The sequence below is a fragment of the Fukomys damarensis genome, unplaced genomic scaffold (assembly GCF_012274545.1).
Source record: "Fukomys damarensis isolate Sample0158 unplaced genomic scaffold, DMR_v1.0_HiC HiC_scaffold_18, whole genome shotgun sequence".
NCBI lineage: Eukaryota > Metazoa > Chordata > Mammalia > Rodentia > Bathyergidae > Fukomys > Fukomys damarensis.
In genome coordinates, this window is record NW_022900930.1 from 39,848,377 (window position 1) to 39,871,958 (window position 23,582).

The 23,582-nt window shown below is 39.4% G+C and overlaps 1 protein-coding gene across 4 annotated transcripts; it reads left to right on the plus strand.

Moving 5' to 3' along the window:
- Positions 1 to 2,005: 2,005 nt before the first annotated feature.
- On the plus strand, positions 2,006 to 9,529 carry LOC104866062 (arylamine N-acetyltransferase 2). Of its 4 annotated transcripts, none has more exons than XM_010629883.2 (3): positions 2,006 to 2,080; positions 7,833 to 7,958; positions 8,527 to 9,529. In XM_010629883.2, exons 2-3 carry the CDS (start codon positions 7,920 to 7,922, stop codon positions 9,403 to 9,405), a joined length of 918 nt encoding a protein of 305 aa, XP_010628185.1. In that variant the 5' UTR covers positions 2,006 to 2,080; positions 7,833 to 7,919; the 3' UTR covers positions 9,406 to 9,529. The 4 variants fall into 4 exon arrangements, with proteins under 4 accessions (XP_010628185.1, XP_010628186.1, XP_010628188.1 ...); XM_010629884.2 differs by having other exon boundaries at positions 2,017 to 2,080; positions 7,830 to 7,958; XM_010629885.3 differs by lacking the exon at positions 2,006 to 2,080 and adding an exon at positions 3,835 to 3,854.
- Positions 9,530 to 23,582: the final 14,053 nt, after the last annotated feature.

Genomic DNA, 23,582 nt, shown 5'->3' on the forward strand with positions numbered 1-23,582 from the left:
ATTATGACAAAAAAGGCAACTACTGTAATAGATTCTGGCAAAATTTTGGAGACATACAAGTGGAGAAAGTTGGAAACAGTGGAAACATGGGAAGGATATACACATTACAGAAAAAGAAAAGTTAATGAGGGAAGAGTACCTTTCAGCATACCAACATTCAGCTTAGGGGCAGAGCCCTTTGTATCACATCACCCAAGGCTGTGCTACATCGCAGAGAACTTAGTCTTCAGTTCTGGGCACTGTCGTCACTTATAAAATCTCAGTAGACCAAAGCCATGGTATAGAATGCCATAAGAAAATGACCAATCACATAAAAACTACATTTTTCTCTTTGAATCAGCTTTTTCCTGTCTTTCTTGCATACTCGGTGAGGGAAGAGCCAGGGTTTGGAGGAAGAGGATTGACGTAAGTGATTATGACAAAAAAGGCAACTACTGTAATAGATTCTGGCAAAATTTTGGAGACATACAAGTGGAGAAAGTTGGAAACAGTGGAAACATGGGAAGGATATACACATTATAGAAAAAGAAAAGTTAATGAGGGAAGAGTACCTTTCAGCATACCAACATTCAGCTTAGGGGCAGAGCCCTTTATATCACATCACCCAAGGCTGTGCTACATCGCAGAGAACTTAAGTCTTCAGTTCTGGGCACTGTCGTCACTTATAAAATCTCAGTAGACCAAAGCCATGGTATAGAAGGTTACAAAATCCTTCCTAGATGGGTTTGACAACTAAGAGACTTTTTTCTTCTTTTTTTTTATGTTAACTGACAAAAGATAATATTAGACTTCATCAAAGTCTTTTAACATCTTTGTTTCCTTGTTAGTGTTGTTCTTCATAGGTTCTCTCAATAGATTTGAGTTGGTATCATAGGGTCCTCAATCTCCATAGTGGAATATGTAACTCCAACAATAACACCTCATTGGTCTAATTGTGCCACATGCCAGGCAAGAGCCAATCATCAACCCAAGAATGTCATTGTTTTGTTTCTTTTTTTTTTTTGGTAGCGGGGATTGAACTCGGGTCCTTGCGCTTGCAAGGCAGGCCACCGAACAATATCACATCACCCAAGGCTGTGCTACATCGCAGAGAACTTAAGTCTTCAGTTCTGGGCACTGTCGTCACTTATAAAATCTCAGTAGACCAAAGCCATGGTATAGAAGGTTACAAAATCCTTCCTAGATGGGTTTGACAACTAAGAGACTTTTTTCTTCTTTTTTTTTATGTTAACTGACAAAAGATAATATTAGACTTCATCAAAGTCTTTTAACATCTTTGTTTCCTTGTTAGTGTTGTTCTTCATAGGTTCTCTCAATAGATTTGAGTTGGTATCATAGGGTCCTCAATCTCCATAGTGGAATATGTAACTCCAACAATAACACCTCATTGGTCTAATTGTGCCACATGCCAGGCAAGAGCCAATCATCAACCCAAGAATGTCATTGTTTTGTTTCTTTTTTTTTTGGTACCAGGGATTGAACTCGGGTCCTTGCGCTTGCAAGGCAGGCCACCGAACCGCTGAGCTAAATCCCCAGCCTGAATGTCATTGTTTTGAATTAGTTCTTCCTGCTTCGTGTGATCATCCAGAGTACTGAAAACTACCTGTGGAATTTTTCTAGAGAGGAAGTTTGTGCCAAAGCATAGTATGTAATCTTTTGCTACTTAGAATAAGTAGTAAAATTAAACTTCATTATTACTACAACTACTTATAAGAAAATTTAACTTCATGCAAAAGTAAATATGATAGAATGATCTTTTGAATATACCATCCAATGACAAACTCATGATCTATTATGCCCATAGATAAATTGAAAATAATTCAAGACATTCTATTTAACTCATAAACATGTCAGCATACATGATTAAATGACTTTCTTTAAAAACAACCAATGAAAAACTCCAACTTCTCCACAGGAGTGACTTGGGGCATTGTAACTACATTTCCCAGAGATCCCTGGGCTGAATCTAACCAGACACCCAGGGCGGGAACTTCAGAAAGCCAATAAGGAACCTTTGAAGACCTTGGAAGGAGAGAGAGTGAATTCAGCCTATTTCCTGGTTGCAGTTCCTGATCACTGGGTAAGTAAAGCTCGGGGACTGACTTTTTAAGTACTTTGTAAACGGAGTGACGTCTGACCTCAATAGGGAGTCTAGGGAACTAGATTCTATTTCGGCTCTAATTCAAATTCTAAAATTTGTTCAGAAGGTGTGGGTGGCACATATGTGGGATCTAATGCTCTAAGTACTTTGGTATACAGACACTTGGTTCAAAGTGAGTTAGACTCATAGCCGCACCACATCCTACTGGTAAGAATTTAAGGAAGTCAATTAGTTTCTTACAAATTCTGTTTCCACAGTTGTAAAATGAAAATTAATAATGAAACTCACTTAAATGTTTACTGTGAGAGTTAAGTGGGCATATTAAAAGATAGCGGTGTCTGAGAGAAATTCCTCAATGGGATTTTCCTCTTGAGTACTTTTTTTTCCTTGAATACTTTTCATACTGATGTCTCCTATCTTTGGTCTCTAACAGTGTATCCTGAGGGGCTCAGTTAATCCTGTAAGGAGCAGGCTCATAACAATCCCTGTTTCTCTTGAATTAACTGATTAGAAGTCTCCTAATGATCTCAAATATCCAGTAAGATTGCTAGATATTATGTGTAAGGACTAGAGGAATTCTAGGAAGTTTTATCACACTGGAAGGAGGATTAATTGAAAGGGTCTCCAAGGCTCTCAATAAGCATTTTCACTTTTGGTCAGCCTAGGCAGGCATCGCCCTGAGCATGGTCTAGAAAACTCCATAGCAGCAAGGAGCCAGGGGCCTGGGAAGCTGTTCTGGACTCTGCCCTGTGCTCTGGCAGGATGCCCACAGTTGCAGCATACTTTTTGGCTCCTTTCTGATAAACTGTTCTTTCCTTACTTGGCCCCTCCTTTTATTGCTTCAAACTCAAAACAGCTGACTCCACCCTGTCCCTCAGAAGGAACTTTTTAACTGTCATCCTCTAGCTACTTCCCTCCCAGAGACAGTGTACTCAGCTGGCTGAGTCTTAGCTTCAGTTTCCCTTTCGATTTGCCTGACTGGTGTGCTGCTAATGCCCCACAGCCCTGGCCTGGCTGCTGGGAGTCCTGGCAGAGATGCAGGAGTCCCGTACCCTGAGCACAGCTGACCAATGCTCTTTACGTGTGAACAGCAGGGCAGGAACTTTGCCATCTCCACACTGTAAGGGCCTGTTAGTTGTGATGCCACTGCCATGCACTTCACTGTGGAAAAGAACAAAGAAAACACAGGAGAAGGAAAGGAAAAAGCACACAAGTTGGAGAAAAGTGGCTCAGTGCTTCTCCTTGTAGATTCTACTCAGTAATGACAGAAGTCCATGCAGAAGGTGTAGGAGATTCCATCTGAAGCCCTATCTACTGTATGAGTGCTGCTTGTAGCCTTAAACTATTACAGCAGCATCTTAGGGGAAGTCTCTCTCTGGATCAGTTCCTTTTAATTCCTCTGTTCTTGGCTCTTGCTCACAACCTCACTTTGAAAAAAAAATCGAGTTTTTTTTTTCAGCCAAAAAATCTGAAAACTGCTGTTGTATGTGAAAGATGCAGAGATGCTAGGATTGAGACTGAAAGGACAGCTCTGCATGCCAAGCTACTCTTTGAGAGCATCTTGTGATGCAAGGGTGGGGTCATTCAGGGATCCCTCACATCGCTTGGTCTAACTCTTGCTTCTTGACCATAGGACAAAATGACATTCATCAGATCTGCACACACAAGCCAAATGTGTACAGGGTGGCAAGGCCCTCTGGATGTTGCTTCATTCTGTGTGTCTCAGCTTTCTGCTCCCAAAATGAACACCAAGGTGACCTGAGTTCAGTTCCCCCAAAGCAGACACTGGAACAATAATGCGAGTGACTTAGTGAAATGCTGGGAGAAATTCAACTGTGTCTGAATGCTGGTTATTAACTTCATGTTTGTCCAGCTCTGCGCAGCAGAGCGCTCCTGTAATTCCAGCTGCTGGGGAGGCTGAAGTGGGAGGGTCACAAGTTCCAGCCCAGGCTGAGCATCTCACCATGACCTTGTCTTTAAAAACTAAAAAGGCTGTAGGCTTTAGCTCTGTGGTAGAGTATTTTCAAAGACTATGTCAGGAGCTGGGTTAAATGCCAATTATTCAACAAAACAAAACACCTAGTTCAGACTGAAAGCAAGGCAGCTATACGAAGGGACCCTGTACCAACAAACTATTGCCCCAGGGCTATTCTGGCAAGGACACCAGTCTCTGCACTTCCAGCTGTCAGCAGAAGGGGGCAAGAAAGTTTCAGGAGCCCTTGGTCCTCCAGGGAGAACCTCACATGCAGGTCCTTCATGATAACAACATAGGCCAGATGAGGGAAGCGGGCCAATGGTAAGAGAAATATAAAGGGATGGAGATGTCTTAACAGAAAGATTATCCCCACACCAACTGAAGTCCTGAAGCCTCATCAACCCCATGTGCCCTCTCCAGGCGCACTAAACGTATTTCATTCTGGGACCTCTTTGATGCAGAGGACATCGTAAGGGTCCGCGTGAGTCCGTGTATTTACATTTTTTTCTCAAATTACTTTAGATAGGAAGAGTACTTTCCAATTCTTTTCTGGCTCTATTTCTCCCTTAGATTATACCTCCCCAATTCTGCTTTTCATTTCCATAATGTAATGAAAATATGTTCTGTTAAGAAATATTTTAGTTGGATAAACATCAGGCTGAACATTTGTAGTGCTTGTGTTACCAAGGTAAGCAATAAAAGGATAATGGAGACCTTCCCAATGAGAAGCGATCTGCTAACCTCTAGCTGAGAACTTCCTGTCTACCGAATACATTTTTTGTTGGTTTCTGTGCATGTCTTCTAAAACTCTTTCTTCCCCACCTCCCTTTTTCCCTCTTGCTTTCCACTCTCCTCCCTTCCCACTCACAGCATTGAATTGCTTGAGGTCTGATGCTGTCTGACTCATGAATTGAGTCTGCTCAATAAAAATATTCAAGATCGTAATGTCCCTAAGTTTATATTTTAACCATTTTAATATTGAAACTTTGAGACCAGGTTTTCTCAGTCTGATCTTTTCTCGGTCTTCAGGTTTAATTTTCATTTATTTCTATTTCGGTGTAGCTGAAGTAGCCTTTACAGCAGTGAACATCCTCATCATCTTTCTACTCTTCGTTCTGTATTGAAAGGAACCCATGGGCACAGAAGTTCTTCCTCATGCCTTGTTTCTTAGTTGGCTCTTCATCTCCTTCCTCCCTGGCCAATGAAGGTCAAATGCTTCATCAAGATAGCTCATATTTGTTGGATTTCTCAAGTTCTTTCATGTATCTGATTGTCTTTGTATGCATGTCTTATTTTCATTCAAATAATAGTAACGAAAATAATATTTCAGGATTGCACTTTTCTGCACCTCACTATGAATATAGTTTGTTTGCCTCACCTTTGTGTAATTCTGTGAAACATTCTGTTGCTGACCTGATATTTTCTTCATTGTGAAGTGTTTTCTTCCTCTATTGGATGCTTGAGTCATAAATAAATAAAAAGTTTTAAATTTCAAAAATTGAACAAGAATATATTCCAGTTTGAAGCATGTAGAATCCAACTTTCTCAGAATTTTTCTTGTTTTTCCCATTTTGTTTTTGTTTCACTTCCGGAAAATACCACTTCATACCAATGCATGTCATGTACCCATATACTATGTATACATCTTCTGTGTATTTTTATCACACTTTCAGAGTCTCCTCTGCAGAAGCACTGTATACATTTTCTTCCTTCCATTTCCTTTAGTTTCTAGTTGACTTTTAAATTAAGTGTATGTTTTTATAAACCTTTATTATGAATATCAAGCTGTACTTATAATTAATATGATATTATGTTGTATCTACTCAATTCTTTTCTACCATTAATCATGTTTCTATTTGTCCTTACTCCATTTTTTATATTCTGAAATCTTTCTTTTCATCAGCCATATTATTTTGTCACCGAGTTTTTCAGCTCTTGGTTGTTGAATATAATTTACATGCTCTATCGTGCCAAGTTCGTGTGCAGAACTTCTTCATAATCAGCTTATTTTTCTTCTTGCACTGCTTATCTTTTTGAACATGTACACTTTGCATGTTACACCCATCTTCAAATCCCAATCCCATACTATGTTTTTATGTGCTGCCATCATATTCATGTATGTGTAGCTGTGTTTCCACTGTGCTTCTCTTTCTTGAATCTAGTGTGGCCGGTCAGAGATCTGCCTGGGATGAAGCTTGGGCTCCTTTATCTTTTGAGAGGAGGTGAGGAAAGAGGAATAAGATAGGATGTTCTCTCATGGTGGGTGCTCTGTATGGAAGTGGTCCATATTCCTTTCTGATGACAGTCTACGTGAATGGCATTGCTTTATTTTCCTGTTCCTCTATTCCCAGCCATAGTTTTATTGTGGCCTACAAGGAACCTCAGTGTTACAGCTGCATACTGCACTTTCTGCCTAGTACATGCTTTGGTTGTAACAAGGGGCATGGAGCGTGATTCTGTTATCCTGCCTGTTGTGGTGGTTGCTTCTGTGACCCTTTGTGGAGGCTTCTAGAACCGCCAGACTTAGACTCTTCAAGTTTCTTCCATCTCCTATCATTTACTTACCACACCCACCCCAGGGCGACTCAGTTGTTCATTTTACCATTTTGTCAACTCTGTCTGTTATTGTTGATTGTATAATCTTCTTAAATTATGGTCTACAAAACTACATTTTCATTTTTGAGAAAAATCATTTCCTATACTCTGGAAACTTTCATATTACTGTTTAGTTTTTCCCAGGAAGAAGACATATCCTAAGACTCCCGAATTAACACTGACCATCAACCTACATTCAGCTTAGCGAGACAGGTGTAAAATGCCTTCCCGCGGTTCTCAATGGGCTCACTGGGTGTGGTCACTCTGGCTGCTGTGAGTCTCCTGTGTGAATGGAGCTGAGATAAAGATCTGTTCCTGTACAGAGATGTCACAGATCCACGTGGAAACCAGAGTGTTTTCATTCACTTCTTTCTCTTATAACTACTTTGCAGGAGCTTTCACAACACACAACATCTTAGAAATACATGTCTTTTTACATGGAGTCACTGAAAACCATTATTTTTCTACATGTTCCTAGTATTGAGGCCCCTAACAAAAACTGATTTCATGGCTAGGGATTTAGCTCACTGGTGCCACTGCCTTCCTCACAAGCGCAAGGTCCTGAGTTCAATTTCTGGTACCAAAAAAAAAAAAAAAACCCACAAAAAACCAAAAAACAAAACTGATTTCATTCTAAGCAATTTGAAATTATTGAATTCCAACTCAACACTTTATCATCTTTTTTAAAAAGTACCAAAAGCAGCAGAATAAAGAGGAGTAGTAAATAAATAAATTTTTTAATTTCAAAAATTTAACAAGAATATATTCCAATCTGAAGCATGTAGAGTCGAACTTTCTCAGAATCTTTCTTGTTTTTTCCCATTTTATTTCTATTTCACTTACGGAAAATATCACTTCACACCAATGTATATTATACACAGATATAATATGTTTATATCTTCTGTGTGTTTTTCTGTTACACTTTTGAGTGATGAGGGTTCACAGAGGAGGAAACAAAAACTTGAGAAATATTACATGGTTTAAAAGGAATAATAGGAAATGCCTGCATGAGCAATAAATGGCCCATTGAGTACAAAGCACCTTTCTTCTCTACATCAGTTTTTAAGTCTCTTCCATGCATGTTCTGTATAGATTCTGCTTAAGGAGTCAAACAGGTGCTGGAGAACTTTAACCAAATACCCCTCATCTTCTCTGAAGCAGATTGTGAGAGATGTGGAGTCTGCACAAATGTGAAAGAGTGCTGATGCGACTAAGGAAGAGAAGAAATGCAAGGGGTCAGCTAGATTAATGGGAGATGGTATACACATAAGGAACGTATCCTCTAAGGTGATTTACTAATTTTTAAAAGTTTTAATGAAGCTTTTTTCACCTTTGGTGCTGGGGATTGGACGCAAGCACCCAAGCCCAAACAGTATTTCATGAGTGAATGAGTCCACCAATCAATGACTAAATCAATGTAAATCTTTAAATGGAGAATTTTATGTTGTTTTAGTTGATGAGTAACTTGAGTCAGTTTCCATAAATACCATCTATGCTACTGGGTAACTCACCTGTTCCTATGAGGAAGTGTTAGAAGCCTATTTTATGGGTACCAAGTAGAATATGTTTTTCTTTTATCAATGAGAAAACCACATCTAAGGTACTTATCATTTGGTTCCTCTTTTCATCTGGATTTCTAATATCTGATACTGGAAAGATGAAGGAGATGTAAGACAGTTGTGCTGGGGTCACTGAGAATATTTAATGAAATTAGGAATGTAAATCAATTTATATAAATTATTTCTAAACATTGCATTTACATATTTAAAATACATTGTAGCTATATTAGCCTACTGCTGGAAATCCAAGTGCAAAAGTAGTAATGTTTCTTCTTGGTTTCTTTTACTTGCCACAGGGAACCATGGATATTGAAGCATATTTTGAAAGAATTGGTTATAAGAACTCCAGGAACAAATTGGACTTGGAAACATTAACTGACATTCTTCAGCACCAGATTCGAGCTGTTCCTTTTGAAAACCTTAACATTCATTGTGGAGAATCCATGGAGTTAGACTTAAAGGCCATTTTTGATCAAATTGTGAGAAAGAAACGGGGTGGGTGGTGTCTCCAGGTCAATCATATTCTATACTGGGCTCTGACCACAATAGGGTTTGAGACCACAATTTTGGGAGGATATGTTTATAACACCCCAGCCAATAAATATAGCAGTGGTATGATTCACCTTCTAGTACAGGTAACCATCGGGGGCAGAAACTACATTGTTGATGCTGGGTTTGGACGCTCCTACCAGTTCTGGGAGCCTCTGGAATTAATTTCTGGGAAGGATCAACCTCAAGTGCCTGCCATTTTCCGCTTGACAGAAGAAAATGGAATCTGGTACCTGGACCAAATCAGGAGAGAGCAGTACATTCCACACCAAGAATTTCTTAATTCTGATCTTCTAGAAATGAAAATATACCGGAAAATCTATTGTTTTACTCTTGAACCTCGAACAATTGAAGATTTTGAATCCATAAATATTTACCTTCAGACATCACCGGCATCTGTGTTTACAAGCAAATCTTTTTGTTCCTTGCAGACTGCAGAAGGGGTTCACTGCTTAGTGGGCTGGACCCTCACCTACAGGAGATTCAGTTATAAGGACAACACAGATCTGGTAGAGTTTAAGACTCTGAAGGAGGAAGAAATAGATGAAGTGTTAAAAACCACATTTGGTATTTCATTAGAGAGAAAACTTGTGCCCAAACATGGTGATCGATATTTTACTATTTAGGGTAAGCAGCAGAAATAGTCTTCCATGTACTGTATATAATTAAACTTTTATCATAAAAAATTTCAAACATGTCCAAAGTACTTAAGATTCAATATAACAAAGACAAATGAGACATATTAACCAAGACAAAGCTTAAAGCCATGCATAAGACCTTGCGATTACATCCCAAGAGAGTAAGACAGCAAACATTTTCTCCCAGGATCTGTTTTTTATGAACACACTTCTTTGTACACCATTTTTCTTAATGTGGAAACAATGGCATTTGGAATCTTCAACTTTCAGTTTGAAATAATTTACATCTAAAATAATTATTATAAATGTTGAAATTGAAATATTTATTGTCTAGAAAAATTTACGTACCGAGGTGTATAAAAACATTGTCATCTAATATGTGAATTAACGTTTTTATTGGGCAATATTAGGAAATTATGGAGTAGGTGGCCTCTGCAAGGAAATCTTCATGCTCTTTCTTATTGATCTGTTTCATTCATTTACTTTGCTCTACATTTTGCCGTAAGAGAAAAACACATCAGTTGTTTGTATTTATCAGCCTGCAAATCCCTGTGCACACAGAGCGAATTACTCGATAAATCTGTGGATATAATCCCTTCAAGGCATAAAGACATTCGTGTATGACACAATGTCAGACCTAGATTCAACACTAAACTTCTTTGCACAGATGAATGAATAACGTCAGTAAGTTAGTGATGTATTAGGAGTAGGTGACCATTTAAGGGACTTTCTTCCACACTGTGGCATTGATTCTGTAATTGTTCCTCCTCTAGTGCAGTATTTCCCTCTGGCTTGAAATCCCGATGCCACTCTCACCCACCTGCCTGCTTCATCCTTGACAAATTGACGAGATTTGAGCTGCCCAACATCTAAGAGAATAATATATGCTTCAGCATTTGGGTCATTACTTTTCTAAAATTAATATTTGACTGCGGATTGAAGACAGAGGGGTGTAATTTAGTGCAGACTTGTTAATAAATTATTCTTCTTCAACTTGTCATATTAGGTGAAAGGAGAACGAGCAACTGGAATGGAGGGTTGTTCATTAGGAGAATGGATTATGCTGCAGCTTGTACATTTTACGTAGTCAAGAAGCAGGTGGGGTATAATGTGGGGCAGGGGGGAGATATCCTAGGAGACGTGGGTATGAGACCTGGACTGAATGGGAAAGAAAGATGAAAACCATATTTTCATGTATGACAGTTTACTACTTTCTTTACAATACCAAATTGACCTTGTTGAGCTCTGCTTCACTCTGGTGAAGGTCTCAGGTCTGGTGCTTCTTGAATATTTGAAGAGAGCTCAGTTTCTCACATTCTGACCAAGGCCACTTAAAGAAGAAGAAATAGCAAGAGATCAAAGAGTGGCTCAGAGAGAATTAAGCCCATTTCTTTATACAATGAGTACCCTAAACTCAATGAAAGTGTTGCCTCTTAACTATATGTGTTGCAGAATGAAAAAAAGCCAAAGCAGTTCTAAAGAGACACTGAGGTGTAAATTTTAGCTCTCAGATTAAAGATTGGACCCTAACTATAAACTTTAAGATGAGACCTAAATAAATGAGGAATCTGGCCGGAACTTTTTAAGGCGCCTCTCCATTCTTTGTGTTTATCCAAACTACTATCTCTACTTTTGATGGACTCATGGAGTTTAGGATGTGCCACTTCCTATCAGGATCTCAGGACCAGTAATACAGAAGCCAGAACATCCAGAGGTGTCTAGAAAGTGTTGGATGTTGAAGGTGTTTTTCAGTTCCTTATGTTTTCATGGTGAAGCTGAGTGTGGACATTCATTTACATTTCTGCCTAAACTAAGCCAGGGAGAGGAATTACAAGAAATACTTATCCTCACAACTGGATGGACCCTTTGACACCTAGAAAGAGCTTCTGGAAATGGATTCATTTTATATTTACATCATTGATTTCTGTAGTCTAGGGCCACTCAGCAATGCAAAGCCTCATGTAGCCAGAAAAGTTCTAGGAACAAAGTTTATAGCAATAAGTGCCTTTGTTAACAAGGAAGAAAGATCCGGAATAAACAATCTAGCATTATACCAGCTGGTAGTAGACAAATACGAACCAAGTCCAAAATTCATAGGAGGGAGGGAGAGAGAGAGAGAGAGAGAGAGAGAGAGAGAGAAAGGAAGCAAATTAAATAGACAATACTAAAACCATAGGAAAGATCAGCGACATGGAGTTCTTTGAAAAGTTAAATGAACTTGATAAACTCTTAGGAAGACTAGAAACTGAGAAAAACTCAAATAAACTCAGCAGTAAAAGATGAGCTATGACAAGGTAATGCAGAAATACAGAGTATCACAAGACAACCCTATGTACCCACCAGTTGGTTAACCCAGAAAATCAATGGATACATTTCTAGAAACATTTAACCACCCAAGACTGAATCAGGAGAAGACAGGATGTTGTAGTAGATCAACAATGAGTAAGGATACTGAATCAGTCAGTAAGTAATGTCCCTCATCAAAAAAGCCCAGAACTACCTGGTCCGATGGCTGAATTCCTCATCATTCAAAGAAATAATGCCAGTCCTCAAACGTTTCAAAAGTACTGGAGAGGAAGGAATGCCCCGAGAGTATTTCTTAACAACGGTCTTTAAGAACCTCTCTTATCTTCATGTCCTGAAGACACAGGGTCCGTATGCTCTTTCGTGATCTGTAACAACATCTTGCAGGTTTCCCTCCCCATAATTCTTATTTGTTGTTTTCTCTTTCAGAATGACTGAGGTAGTCAGACTCTTATAATTCACTCTAAACCAATTCTACTATGGTAGGTGCTAGATTTTGTGCTGTAGCAGCACACTCCAACCCCTTCTGACAAATTGTTTAAGATAAATCACCACCGTGTGGAGGGTGGGACTACTCTGAGGGAAGGGGAGATAGGATTCTTAAATGAGGTATTAAATAGGTGTCTTTTTCTCTCCCTAACCCATATTCTAAATTCTTCAATTTTCTTAGTGCACTGTATTTTTCAGGACTTTTGTCATCCTCCCTGACATATCAGACAATAACAAGAACCACTGAAGTAGATTGTATAAAGAAAAGATTTTGAATGTTTACATTACTCACAAAAAGTTGGTGAAGACTATAAAATGCCTACAAATAATTATGAGTCAACAATGTATATGAGGAAATTCTGAGGCGAAAATTGTGTTGCATGATGAATAACAAGCACACTCTTCAAGGAGTTGTGTAAATACAGGTTCACTTAGAACTCAGGAACCCTGAACAGAGATCTGGCGAGATTGTTAGCTGAAAGGAGTTTCCCTCTCTCGAAGAAGGCTTAAACTAACTTCACAGCAAGCAGCAACTGTACCTCATTTATCTTTTATGCCTTAGGCATGAAGCAAACATTTGTAAAATAAATCAATGAATATCACCAGATTCTGTCTAGCACAGTCTTTGACAGAGTCTGTTCAGTGTTTGTTGAATGATGGCATGAGGTATAAACGCATGTGTCAGCGTTGGAAGGAAATCCGGACATACTTGAGCTGCTGGAGACCGCTCTTCCCATGACTCACTGTCCTCAAGCAGGCTTCTGTCCTGGCCACAGTCACCACAGTGTAAGATGCTCTGCATAAGTGATCAGGCAGCCAGGCTCAAGTCTCTACCCACCAGGCAGACTGGGAAGGAGTTTTGCCCAAAGGGGTGGCTGGAAAGACTAAAACTCAGGAGTCACTTGATCCTCAAATCCTGGAAATAAATAGCAAAAGACTACTATGTGCATGTTGGACAGGTGTCATTGCCAACTTTTTGCCGACCATTGCGGACTTATAGCAAGGCAGCAGGGAAAATCAAGTAATTCTCACTGAGAAATTGGCAAAGCCTGCATCTCAACAAAAAAACATAACTTGGTTGATGATAATACTAAGAAAATGAGCAGGTGGCATAGGTTCCGTGTTTCTTGCTAAGGAAGCCTGAGGGAGCCTCCTGGAAGGCAGTGCACTTGGCCAGGAGGCAGGAAGCACAGCACCCTCCCATCAGCAACCTGCACTGTCCTCCTTGGAGTGCCCCAGAGGTTACCTTTAGGACACTTGTTCTGTTGTCCTCATCCCACCCTCCACAACGCAGCAATCAGTGCCCAGAGGTCAGAGGTACAGTGCCCAGAGGTTTCTCACACCTTTTGTCCACACCACTAACCTATGTGTACTTGTAGGAAAAAGAATATCTAGGTGCTTCATAAGAGTAGCTCACTGAATCAATACCTTTGGCACCAGGTACAAAAATAAAATTTGAATATGAGTGTGTTAATCCATCCTCATTGTTGACTATACGGGTCAACTCACATTCTGGAGATGGTCGTTCTGGTCAGAAATGATTTTTCCATAGCTACTAAGAAGGCCTGTTATTCAAAATTCTCTAAGAGGAATTTCATTTACATGTGAAGTCCACCCTTTTTAGTCCTTTTCAATGGGATTTAAAGTTTATTAAAAATCTCTCCCTTTTATAAGGTTCAGTTTCTTATTCTATTTCACAATCAGATAGGACTTTAGACATAACCAGCTATGGATTCTTGGCTATTGTTATTTTCTGTTACCAACTCTGGTTATGACCTTCATCTGTTTGCCAGTGCTCCACTGGGAAACTCAGCTCAAAGGCAAAGCAGCCACGTATCACAGGGTGTGTCCCATATTCAAGGGAAATCAGGGGTAGGCATCCAAAGCCTGGCATGTGACATTCTTGAAATGGTTGCCTACGCACAAGGAAATTATGCACCCTTTCTCCATGAAAAGCCAACAAAAAAAATCCAAATTATTTGGCTCAGTTAGACTTTCAACACAGTAGGCACCATATCTGTGATCCGCTCTCTCCTTAGCAATACATCCCTCAGACATACAGATGCTTTTAAATTTTGGTAAGGCTAAGCGTTGACAGAATTTCTATTTCTCTCCAGAGAATGAAGTTCTCGGAAAAAGCCTATCATTTATCACCTCTTCACTTTATGCATGCAATGCCCATCTTCTCTGTCTTGATTGGCATAATCAGAAAAAAGTGATCAGCATCTGTAACAATGGAGTAAATATAATTACCTACCTCATCGCTAATTCTCTTACAAACTGCAAAGTGTATTTCTTTATCTACATTTTGTAGGTAGGAACACTGATATTCAGAAAGACTAAATAACTTGCTAGTAACTATCAGTTAGTTTCCATCACTGAGTAAAGTAAAGTAAAACAGCTAGTAACTATCAGTTAGTTTACATCACTGAGAGTTCTGGCCTGAATTGTGTTTTCCCAAACTTCATGTGTTGAAGCTCGCCTGAGAATGTGAGAGTGTTCAGAGATGGGACCTTCCAAGAGGTAAACAACTTACTGTGAGGCCACCTGAATGCTCTTAATCCAAACGACTATTGCTATTTTAGAAAGAGAAATTCATGAAACAAAATTGACACCAGCGGTGTGCACAAGGAAGAAAGACCATAGGAAAAGACAGCCATCTGCCAGCTAAGGAGATATGTCTCAGAGGAATCCAACTGCTGGAGCCTTGATCTTGGGCTTACGGTCTCTAGAAGTGTGACAAAATAAAGTTCTGTTGTATAAGCCACCCAGTCTGTTGTTATTTGTTAGGAAAGCTTTAGAAAACAAAACTGTATGGTTGGGGTTGGATTTAGGTGCCTGTAACATAGAACAATCAACAATGGCTTAAATTAGGGCTTGAAAAATCGAAGCCCATGGACCAAATCCAACCAGTGCCTCTTTCGGTAAATAAATTTTTATGGGAGCATTGCCATGCCCATTTGATTATGTATTATCTATGGCTGCTTTCATTCTGCAAGCACAATTTAGCAGTTACAGCAGAACATAATGGCCCAAATATCCTACTATTTTTAAAAATATTCCTATAATATATTTATTCTACTAAATAATTTGTTATAGTTGCTATGTGATACCTTATAGAAATAACTAATGACCACTTTTTTGAGCAAATATGGGTTTAATGTTTCCAAAGACAGAAAATTCAGTATTTTTACAGCAATTCTCCCAAAGGGATTAGTATCTAAGCTCCTTTGTTTGTTCACTCCACTATCCTCAGAAGACAGAATGCATCTTATATTCTCAAGATCCAACATGACTACTGGACGTGTGCCCATTGTATCTGAAATTTTAGAAGGGAAAGAGCAAGGCACAGAAAGAGGCTCTTCCCAAATGAATCACATCAAGACTTCCTAGAGATTCCAGGTTTTCCACTGGCTGGCAAAGTAGACATGAGGACCTGGTATCAGATCACCATGAGGGCTTATAGCAAAGGGAAATATGAGAAAGAGAGTATGGAGGTAAAAACCAGTGCATGTGAGATTTGAAGACAAAGAGCACCCAAGATCTCCAGGGTGTTTAACATCTCACTGCCCTTCCACTGAGGCTCTGTGGGATGGGGGAGGTGAGATGTCCTATACGGGACCGGAAATAGTTTGTCAGGCAAGGGCTTCAGTTTAATTCTGTGTGAAGAATAAAAAGGTCAGTGAAATAAGAGCATATGCAATGTAAACACACAGGGGGATACAAACCAACCAACTCCACAATCACGGAGAGTTGATTGTTTGCCAGGGGCAGGTAATTTCTTAGAAAACTTGGGAAATAAAAGCAGCCCAAAAGATAGAAACTACTGAAAATGTACCAGTGCAAGTGGATGTCACTGGTAACAAGTGGTTTTGGACCATTCCTGTCCATTTCTGAGCCCCAGTCCTCTTCTTAATTTTATCCTGCCCTGACATCAAAGAAGGGAACCCGTGGTCCTTCTAATTCCTACAAAGCTCCTAGGCTGTGTAGCTACTGGTGGACGGAGCTCAGATTGGGGGAAGGATTCAGTCAGAGTAGTTTTAAAAGACAGTATGAAAAGACCCCACTGTTTCTTGCCTTCAACACTTTTGGAAACAGAGACATAGATGGACAGCACCAGAAGATTGGGCCTGGATGGCACAAAGTCTAAGCTACAATGCTGGTGAATGTAAGGACCATCAAAAGAATGGATACTGAACCTCTCATCCTTAATAAAAACTGATTCTTAGCCAAGATTCAATACAAAACAAAAACATGCAAAGCTTCTGTATAGGACACTGTGTGGAATGAGAGTTTTAAAAACAGCCTTTACTTCTCCTCCAGGGTAGATCCTGATATGGAATCATCCCTTGTTGATCTCTGTCAGGACATGACATTTGTATTGTTTGTTGTAGGCACATTTTATTCCATCTCCCAGAAAAGAGAAAAATGGATTAATCCTGACGGATCTTTCCAAGAATGCTGATCTCTTAGGATTTCCATAGTCTAAGAAGTCTGAAAGGCATAATCAAATATGACCCACCCTGCTTCCATTCTTGATGTTAATTTTTTCTTTTGAGATTTCAAGAAAGGCAGCATGGAGCCAGAGAAATATAAATAACTGCAAAATCATTTCATATTCCTGTAAAGATGCTCCTTTTCTATAAAACCTTTTCCAAGAGTCCAAGCCAGAAATAATGTCTCCTTCTTTTGTATTTCATTTGTACTTAGTACGCATGGCTATGTCCAAAGTTGTACGGGCATATGAGTTATTTGCTTGTTTTATTTAATCTCTGACTTATTTGAGATTGATTTAGTTGATCAACAATCTTGATTGTGAACTATATATCTAGTGCTCTGCTTAACTGAGAAATATAGAGATGAATACATTTTGTTACGTGTGTTAAATGTGTTATAATCATATAATCGTCTATTCTTCAATCAAAGGAAATGGAGTATCCTAACAACATCATGGATAAACTTCAAACTACTATCCTCAGTGAAAGAATCAAAACACACACAAATATTACATACTATGTGATTCTACACATAAAATGTCTAGAAAAGCTAAGTCTCTAGGGATCTAAAATAGTTCCAAAAGCTGAGGAAGATAAAGGGAAGCAATTCTTTGGTAGAGGGAAGCTGTCTAGGACTGTAACTGCTGCATGCTTTCATAAATAATTCACTATTATTGAAATGGACACTCAAAACAATAGATAAACATTGTTACAACCACACTGTAAGTTTGTTTACTAAACAGTACAGGTTAAATGATAGATAGATAGATAGATAGATAGATAGATAGATAGATAGATGATAAACAGAAAGATCATAGGTAGATATAAATAGCTGGAGATGATTTGTCAAACTGACTTAGCTCAGTTTTTACATGTAAATAAAAGAGTGCTGCATGCTTTCATAAATAATTCACTATTATTGAAATGGACACTCAAAACAATAGAGAAACATTGTTACAACCACACTGTAAGTTTGTTTACTAAACAGTACAGGTTAAATGATAGATGATAGATAGATAGATAGATAGATAGATAGATAGATAGACAGAAAGATCATAGTTAGATATAAATAGCTGGAGATGATTTGTCAAACTGACTTAGCTCAGTTTTTACATGTAAATAAACTCTTTGCAAAATGTTACCGGATTACTTACTGGTTATTTAATTGTAGAACCAGGACAATTTTAGTAGTGAAAGGAAGTGACAAACAACCTAAGAAATCATGGAGTCAATTATGCCCTAAATATTTTAACACTGCTTATATACAGTGTGTCTGTAAGGTGGTAAATGAAGGTATCTCTATCAACGTGTGCATTAAGGTTATGACCTGAAAGACTACACACATGAGACTGCCTTGTCTCAGACAGGGAAGTGTGGTATTTGAATGATCTACCTGGCAAACTAATCAGTATCTAGTAACTTAGAGCCCTCTTCTTATGTTATAACTGCTCTGGTTCTGAGACATGAAGTAGTGAAGTTCCTGGATTCTGAGGGAGCAATGCCAAAGAGAAAGTAGTATCACTCTCCCACAGCCATTAGGGCAAAGAGAAAACAGGGACAGAGGAGTTACACTCACCTTAAATACAGACCTTGACGCTGTGTGAAACTGAAATTGAGACAATAAAAAAAAAAAAATGAGAGAAACTAAGTACCAAGAGTTCCTGGTGTACATATGCCATGAAGCTCAGTGTGATTTTAAGAGCAGAAGTTTGCATTTGCAACAATTGCCAATGAGATATTTAAAATAATGTTATGTTTTGTAAGAGCTGGTACTAAAGCCAATATTGATTTTTAAAACCCTGTGAACTTTAAAAGAGAAAACAGCTAAGCCCTTTGATCTATCTGCTCTGCCAGCACCTCACTGGAACTAATTATTTTCCTCACCAATAAATAGCAGAACTTGTCTTAAACTCATGTAATTATGTGGCCCCATCCAGCAAGAATTTGACAAAAACCTGACTGATGTCTAGGGCCAACTACCCCTTCTTTTTTTGGTACCAGGAATCAAACTTGGGACCTTGCACTTGTGAGGCAGGAGGCAGAACCACTGAGCTAAATCCCCAGCCCATTCAAACTCCCCTTTCTAGCTAGAAAAGTTCCATATTCCACCCAAGGAACCAGTTTGTAAATTCTTCATCCACATCAGTCCCTCTGTTGGACGGTAGAGTAGCTCAGTGAATTTTTCTTTTTCAATCCTTGGATTTCATCCTTATAAAAAGTAAAGCAATGGCCCAATCTTGCAAACTGGATATTGGGGTCTGAGACTCACTGACTCATTGCACAGCCCACCTGGCCCCGACACGGCTGCTGCTATGGGACCGAATGCCTGGCTCAAACCCAGATGTTGAGATGTAGCAACGTGCTCAGGTGGGAGGAGCTGATGTGGGTCCTAAGTCATGGTCCTTGAGATCCAGACCTCCCTTGGGGCGGCTTTATCCTTGGCTCTGAGATAAACCTCATATGGATCTTGCAGTTACACAGATCTGAGACAAAGCCATCTTCAGCGTGCAGGAATGTGCGAGAGCAGCTCCCCAAGCACAATGACTCTGGGATGACCATGTGAACAAGGCAATCCTCAGAGGAGCTCTGACACTCCTGGATGAGAGGCATTGATCAAAAGCTCATGGAGTTTTCCATGCATCCCTTGGCTTGGGGGTCCAAGTAACAACATGAGTCCCTGAATTTAGGACAAGCTGTGCTCTCTGCCCTCAAGAGTGCTGCTTGGATAATCCACAGCTAGAAGCTATTTTAATGATAGGTGCCTGTTCTATTTTCTCACAGCTTCTTTTAATTTGCTAAAGCCAAACATCCCATACTGAATGCCTAAAAGGACAGGATTTATTTTCATGCAGTTCTGGAGGTAAGAAGTACAGGGTCAGGGTGTTGGCCAGTCTGACTTCTCCTGAGCCTCTCTCCTTGGCTTGCAGACATCACTTTCTCACTGCATCTTTATGTTATTCCTCTTGGTCTCTGTGCTATTTGTGTCCTAATCTCTTCTTTTAATGATGCAAGTCATGTTGAGTTATGACTTACTGACATTTCACAATTTTATTTTCTTTTTTTAAACAAAGGTTCTATTTCCAAGTCCACCACATGCTGAGGTAGTATGGATTAGCACTTTGCCATATGGATTTGACAGAGACACAGTTCAGCCCATAACTTTCTGCTTTCCTGCCCCCAAATTCACAATCTATTATGCAAACTTCATCCCTCTCATTTTAACATCGCCAAACATCTTAACTTATTCCAGCATCAGATGCAAGTCCAAAATCTCATCTAAATATCATCTAAATTAGGTATAAGTGAGACTGGAGGTATGATTCATTCTGAGGCAAAATTCCTCTCCAGCTGTAAACCTGTAAAGCCAGACAAGTTATTGGCTTCCAGCATGCAGTCGTGGGAGACGCACAGCACAGACATTCCCACTGCAAAAAGGAGAAAGCAGAATAAAAGGGGGATCCCAAGCAACCCCAAAACATGAGTAAATTCCACTAGATTTTAAACCACAAGAAAAATCTTCTTAGTTGTTTTCTCCATCCTGCAGACTCACTGTGTGAAATCCCCAGACCTTTGGCCTAACAGAGCATTGGCCGTGCCCCTTTATCCTGGAGGTACCAACCTGGGCCACTGACACAAAGGAAATAACTCTGGGACCAGAAAGTATCCCACATTCTGGAGCCGTGGTGGGGATGCCTTTGCTCCCCTAGCCTGCATCCTCTATGATCATGGTGGCAGTCATATGTCAATTTCTGTGTCACTTTGAGGGAGCTTCCTTTCCTTTCCTTTTTTTTTTTTTTTTTTTTTTTACAGTCAAAACTGCAGATACCAAATTTCTTTCATCTCATCTTGTCCTTGATCCTTACAGCTCAAGCTTGCAGTATTTCTGCTGAGATCGTTGATTGGATCTATGAGTCACAGTCATAATTTCTTTATCAAATAGCTGTGCATCCACACCCTTAGTGTTCTTTCCAGAATACACTGTTTCATGTTTGTCAACACAGGTTGAGAACTTGACATGTCCTTAACCTCTGCTTCCTTTTTGCTTCAATTTGTTTCCTCTCACATTGTGAGAAGAAAGGGGAAAACCACCATCTTGCATCAGTTATCTTGAAATATACTCTGAAGAGCGATCAAGTTCATCCCTCCCACCTTCACCTTGTAGAAAACACTAGAAACCATTCAGCCACGTTGTTCGCCAGTCCAAGAGAAGGATTGCCTTTTCAGCCCAGCCCAAATCAATTTTCTGGTCCCTATTTCCACCAGTCTTCTCTTCAGGGTATCTAGGCTTTTTTTTCACTTACACCTGAGAAGGCTTCCAGTCTCTCTCCATTACTGAATTCCAAAGCCACTTCCCCATTTTTAGGTGCTGTAAGACATCAATGTACAACTGCAGAAAAGTCAAAATTCAGCCTTTACCCTGGTTATTGCTGAATCATAGAAAAATGCTGAATACCTTGAGATTAATTTTAATTTAGCTACTTTACTAAATTTACTTATAACATCTACTGGTTTTCAGTGAATTATAGATGTTCAAGGTATACAATCCAATCACACCTGCAGCATGTGTCTTTTGATCCATTATTCTAATAATAATGCGTAGTATTGTCCTAAATACTTTAACTCATCAACACCCCTCCCCCATAAAAGGTTCTACAAGAGTTTCAGCCAAGTGTGACACCCTGGCCTACAAATAATTAAAATTGTTAAAAATCTCTCACTGTCTTCTCATGCTATATACAAGGATAGCAAAGACGTAAGAGGGTGATCACCTTGACTAAGCCCACAGTGAGAAGGTTGGAGGTGACATTCTAATGGATTCATTCTGGCATATAACAATCCACACATTCCTAATTCTTATTTCCTTGTTTGCCTTTTTCATGAACTGTACCATCTACCCATTGGTGAAAAATATCTCCATAATGATCCATAAAATTGCCAGCAGTCCACTCAGAGCAAGCTAAGGCTGTGTAAAGGTAGTGCATAGTATCCACACTGGGAACCTCACTGTCTATGAATACGTTACAGGAAGCATCAGTCAGCATCTCGCATCTAAGATGGTCAACACCTCAAAGGAGTACACATTCCGGCTACATGGGCAGTGGGATTTTGTTATGCACAGCCTTCCTGGACTTTCTCCTCAGCACCTTGTACGCATAGTATCCACACACTGGGAACCTCACTGTCTATGAATACGTTACAGGAAGCATCAGTCAGCATCTTGCATCTAAGATGGTCAACACCTCAAAGGAGTACACATTCTGGCTACATGGGCAGTGGGATTTTGTTATGCACAGCCTTCCTGGACTTTCTCCTCAGCACCTTGTCTGTGAGGTGCTGCTGTCACCTCTCCGTGTCTGTTGTGCAGTCCTGCCGGTCACTTCAGCCAGTGCCCTCCTTGTGGGCCTTTCATCACAAAGACTGAAAACCACTCCCAGCTGTTTTCATCTTGCAGGCTGTTGTTTTCAACCTGACGGATTTAGCTTCCCCAGTGACATTTCGCCATGTCTGTAGAAAATTTTGCTTACTACAATTCAGGTGGAAAAGGAAGTATGACTGGCATCGAGAGAGAGAGAGAGAGAGAGAGAGAGAGAGAGAGAGAGAAAAGGCCAGCCTGAATTACAGTGAGACCCTGTCATCGAGAGAGAGAGAGAGAGAGAGAGAGAGAGAGAGAGAGAGAGAAGAAGGAGGGAGGGAGGGAGGGAGAGAGAGAGAGAGAGCGAGAGAGAGCACAGAAGTCAGAGGTGCTGCAAAACATCCAAAAAGGCATTCTTTTTCCCCCAATTTTTATTTTTTATTAGTATGTGTTTGTATTATATAGATTACATTTCTTGTGTGGAGTTGGTACCTGGACACAATACATCTTAATTCCTTTTTATCCACCCCTTCTCTCCCCACCCTCCATCTTTGGATCTCTTCCTATTTCAACAAAATCTATCTCCTTATTTCTATTATCCATCTTTCATTTTGGTTTTTATTTATATCTTTGGTTTCTCATATTAGAGGAGCCATGTAACATTTAAGCTTGTGTGTCTGATTGATTTCAGTTGACATTATGATCTCATAGTACACACATTTTCCTACAAATGACTCAGCTTTATTATGCTTTATGGAAGAGTAGTACTCCCTTGTGTATAACTACCACATTTCTTTAACCATTAAGAAGTCAGAGATGCTGCAAAACATCCAAAAAGGCATTCTTCTTCCCCCAATTTTTATTTTTTATTAGTATGTGTTTGTATTATATAATGATTACATTTCTTGCTTGGAGTTGGTACCTGGATACAATACATCTTAATTCCTTTTTATCCACCCCTTCTCTCCCCACCCTCCATCTTTGGATCTCTTCCTATTTGAACAAAATCTATCACCTTATTTCTATTATCCATCTTTCATTTTGGTTTTTATTTATATCTTTGGTTTCTCATATTAGAGGAGCCATGTAACATTTAAGCTTGTGTGTCTGATTGATTTCAGTTGACATTATGATCTCATAGTACACACATTTTCCTACAAATGACTCAGCTTTATTATGCTTTATGGAAGAGTAGTACTCCCTTGTGTATAACTACCACATTTCTTTAACCATTTATCTGTTGATGGACATATAAGAAGCTTCCAAGATTATCTATTATAATTTGTGTCCCTATGATCGATCATTGATGTGTATGTACAATGTAATATGATAGCATTAACTCTTTAGGAAAGATGTCTGGAAAAGAAATAGCTGGGTCAACGGTATTTCCAGTTTTAGTTATTTGAGGAATCTCCATAGTGATTTCTGCAATTGTTGCAATAGTTTACATTCCCAACAATGTGGAACGGTTTCTTTTTCACCGCAGCCTCATCAACATGTGTTATTATTTGATTTCTTGAGGG

Bases quoted from the DNA above. Each gene is read 5' to 3' on its own strand.
- LOC104866062 (XM_010629883.2), top strand. From the start codon at position 7,920: ATGGGAGATGGTATACACATAAGGAACGTATCCTCTAAG. The intron at 7,959-8,526 runs GTGATTTACTAA...TACTTGCCACAG, and splicing joins TAAGGAACGTATCCTCTAAG to GGAACCATGGATATTGAAGC.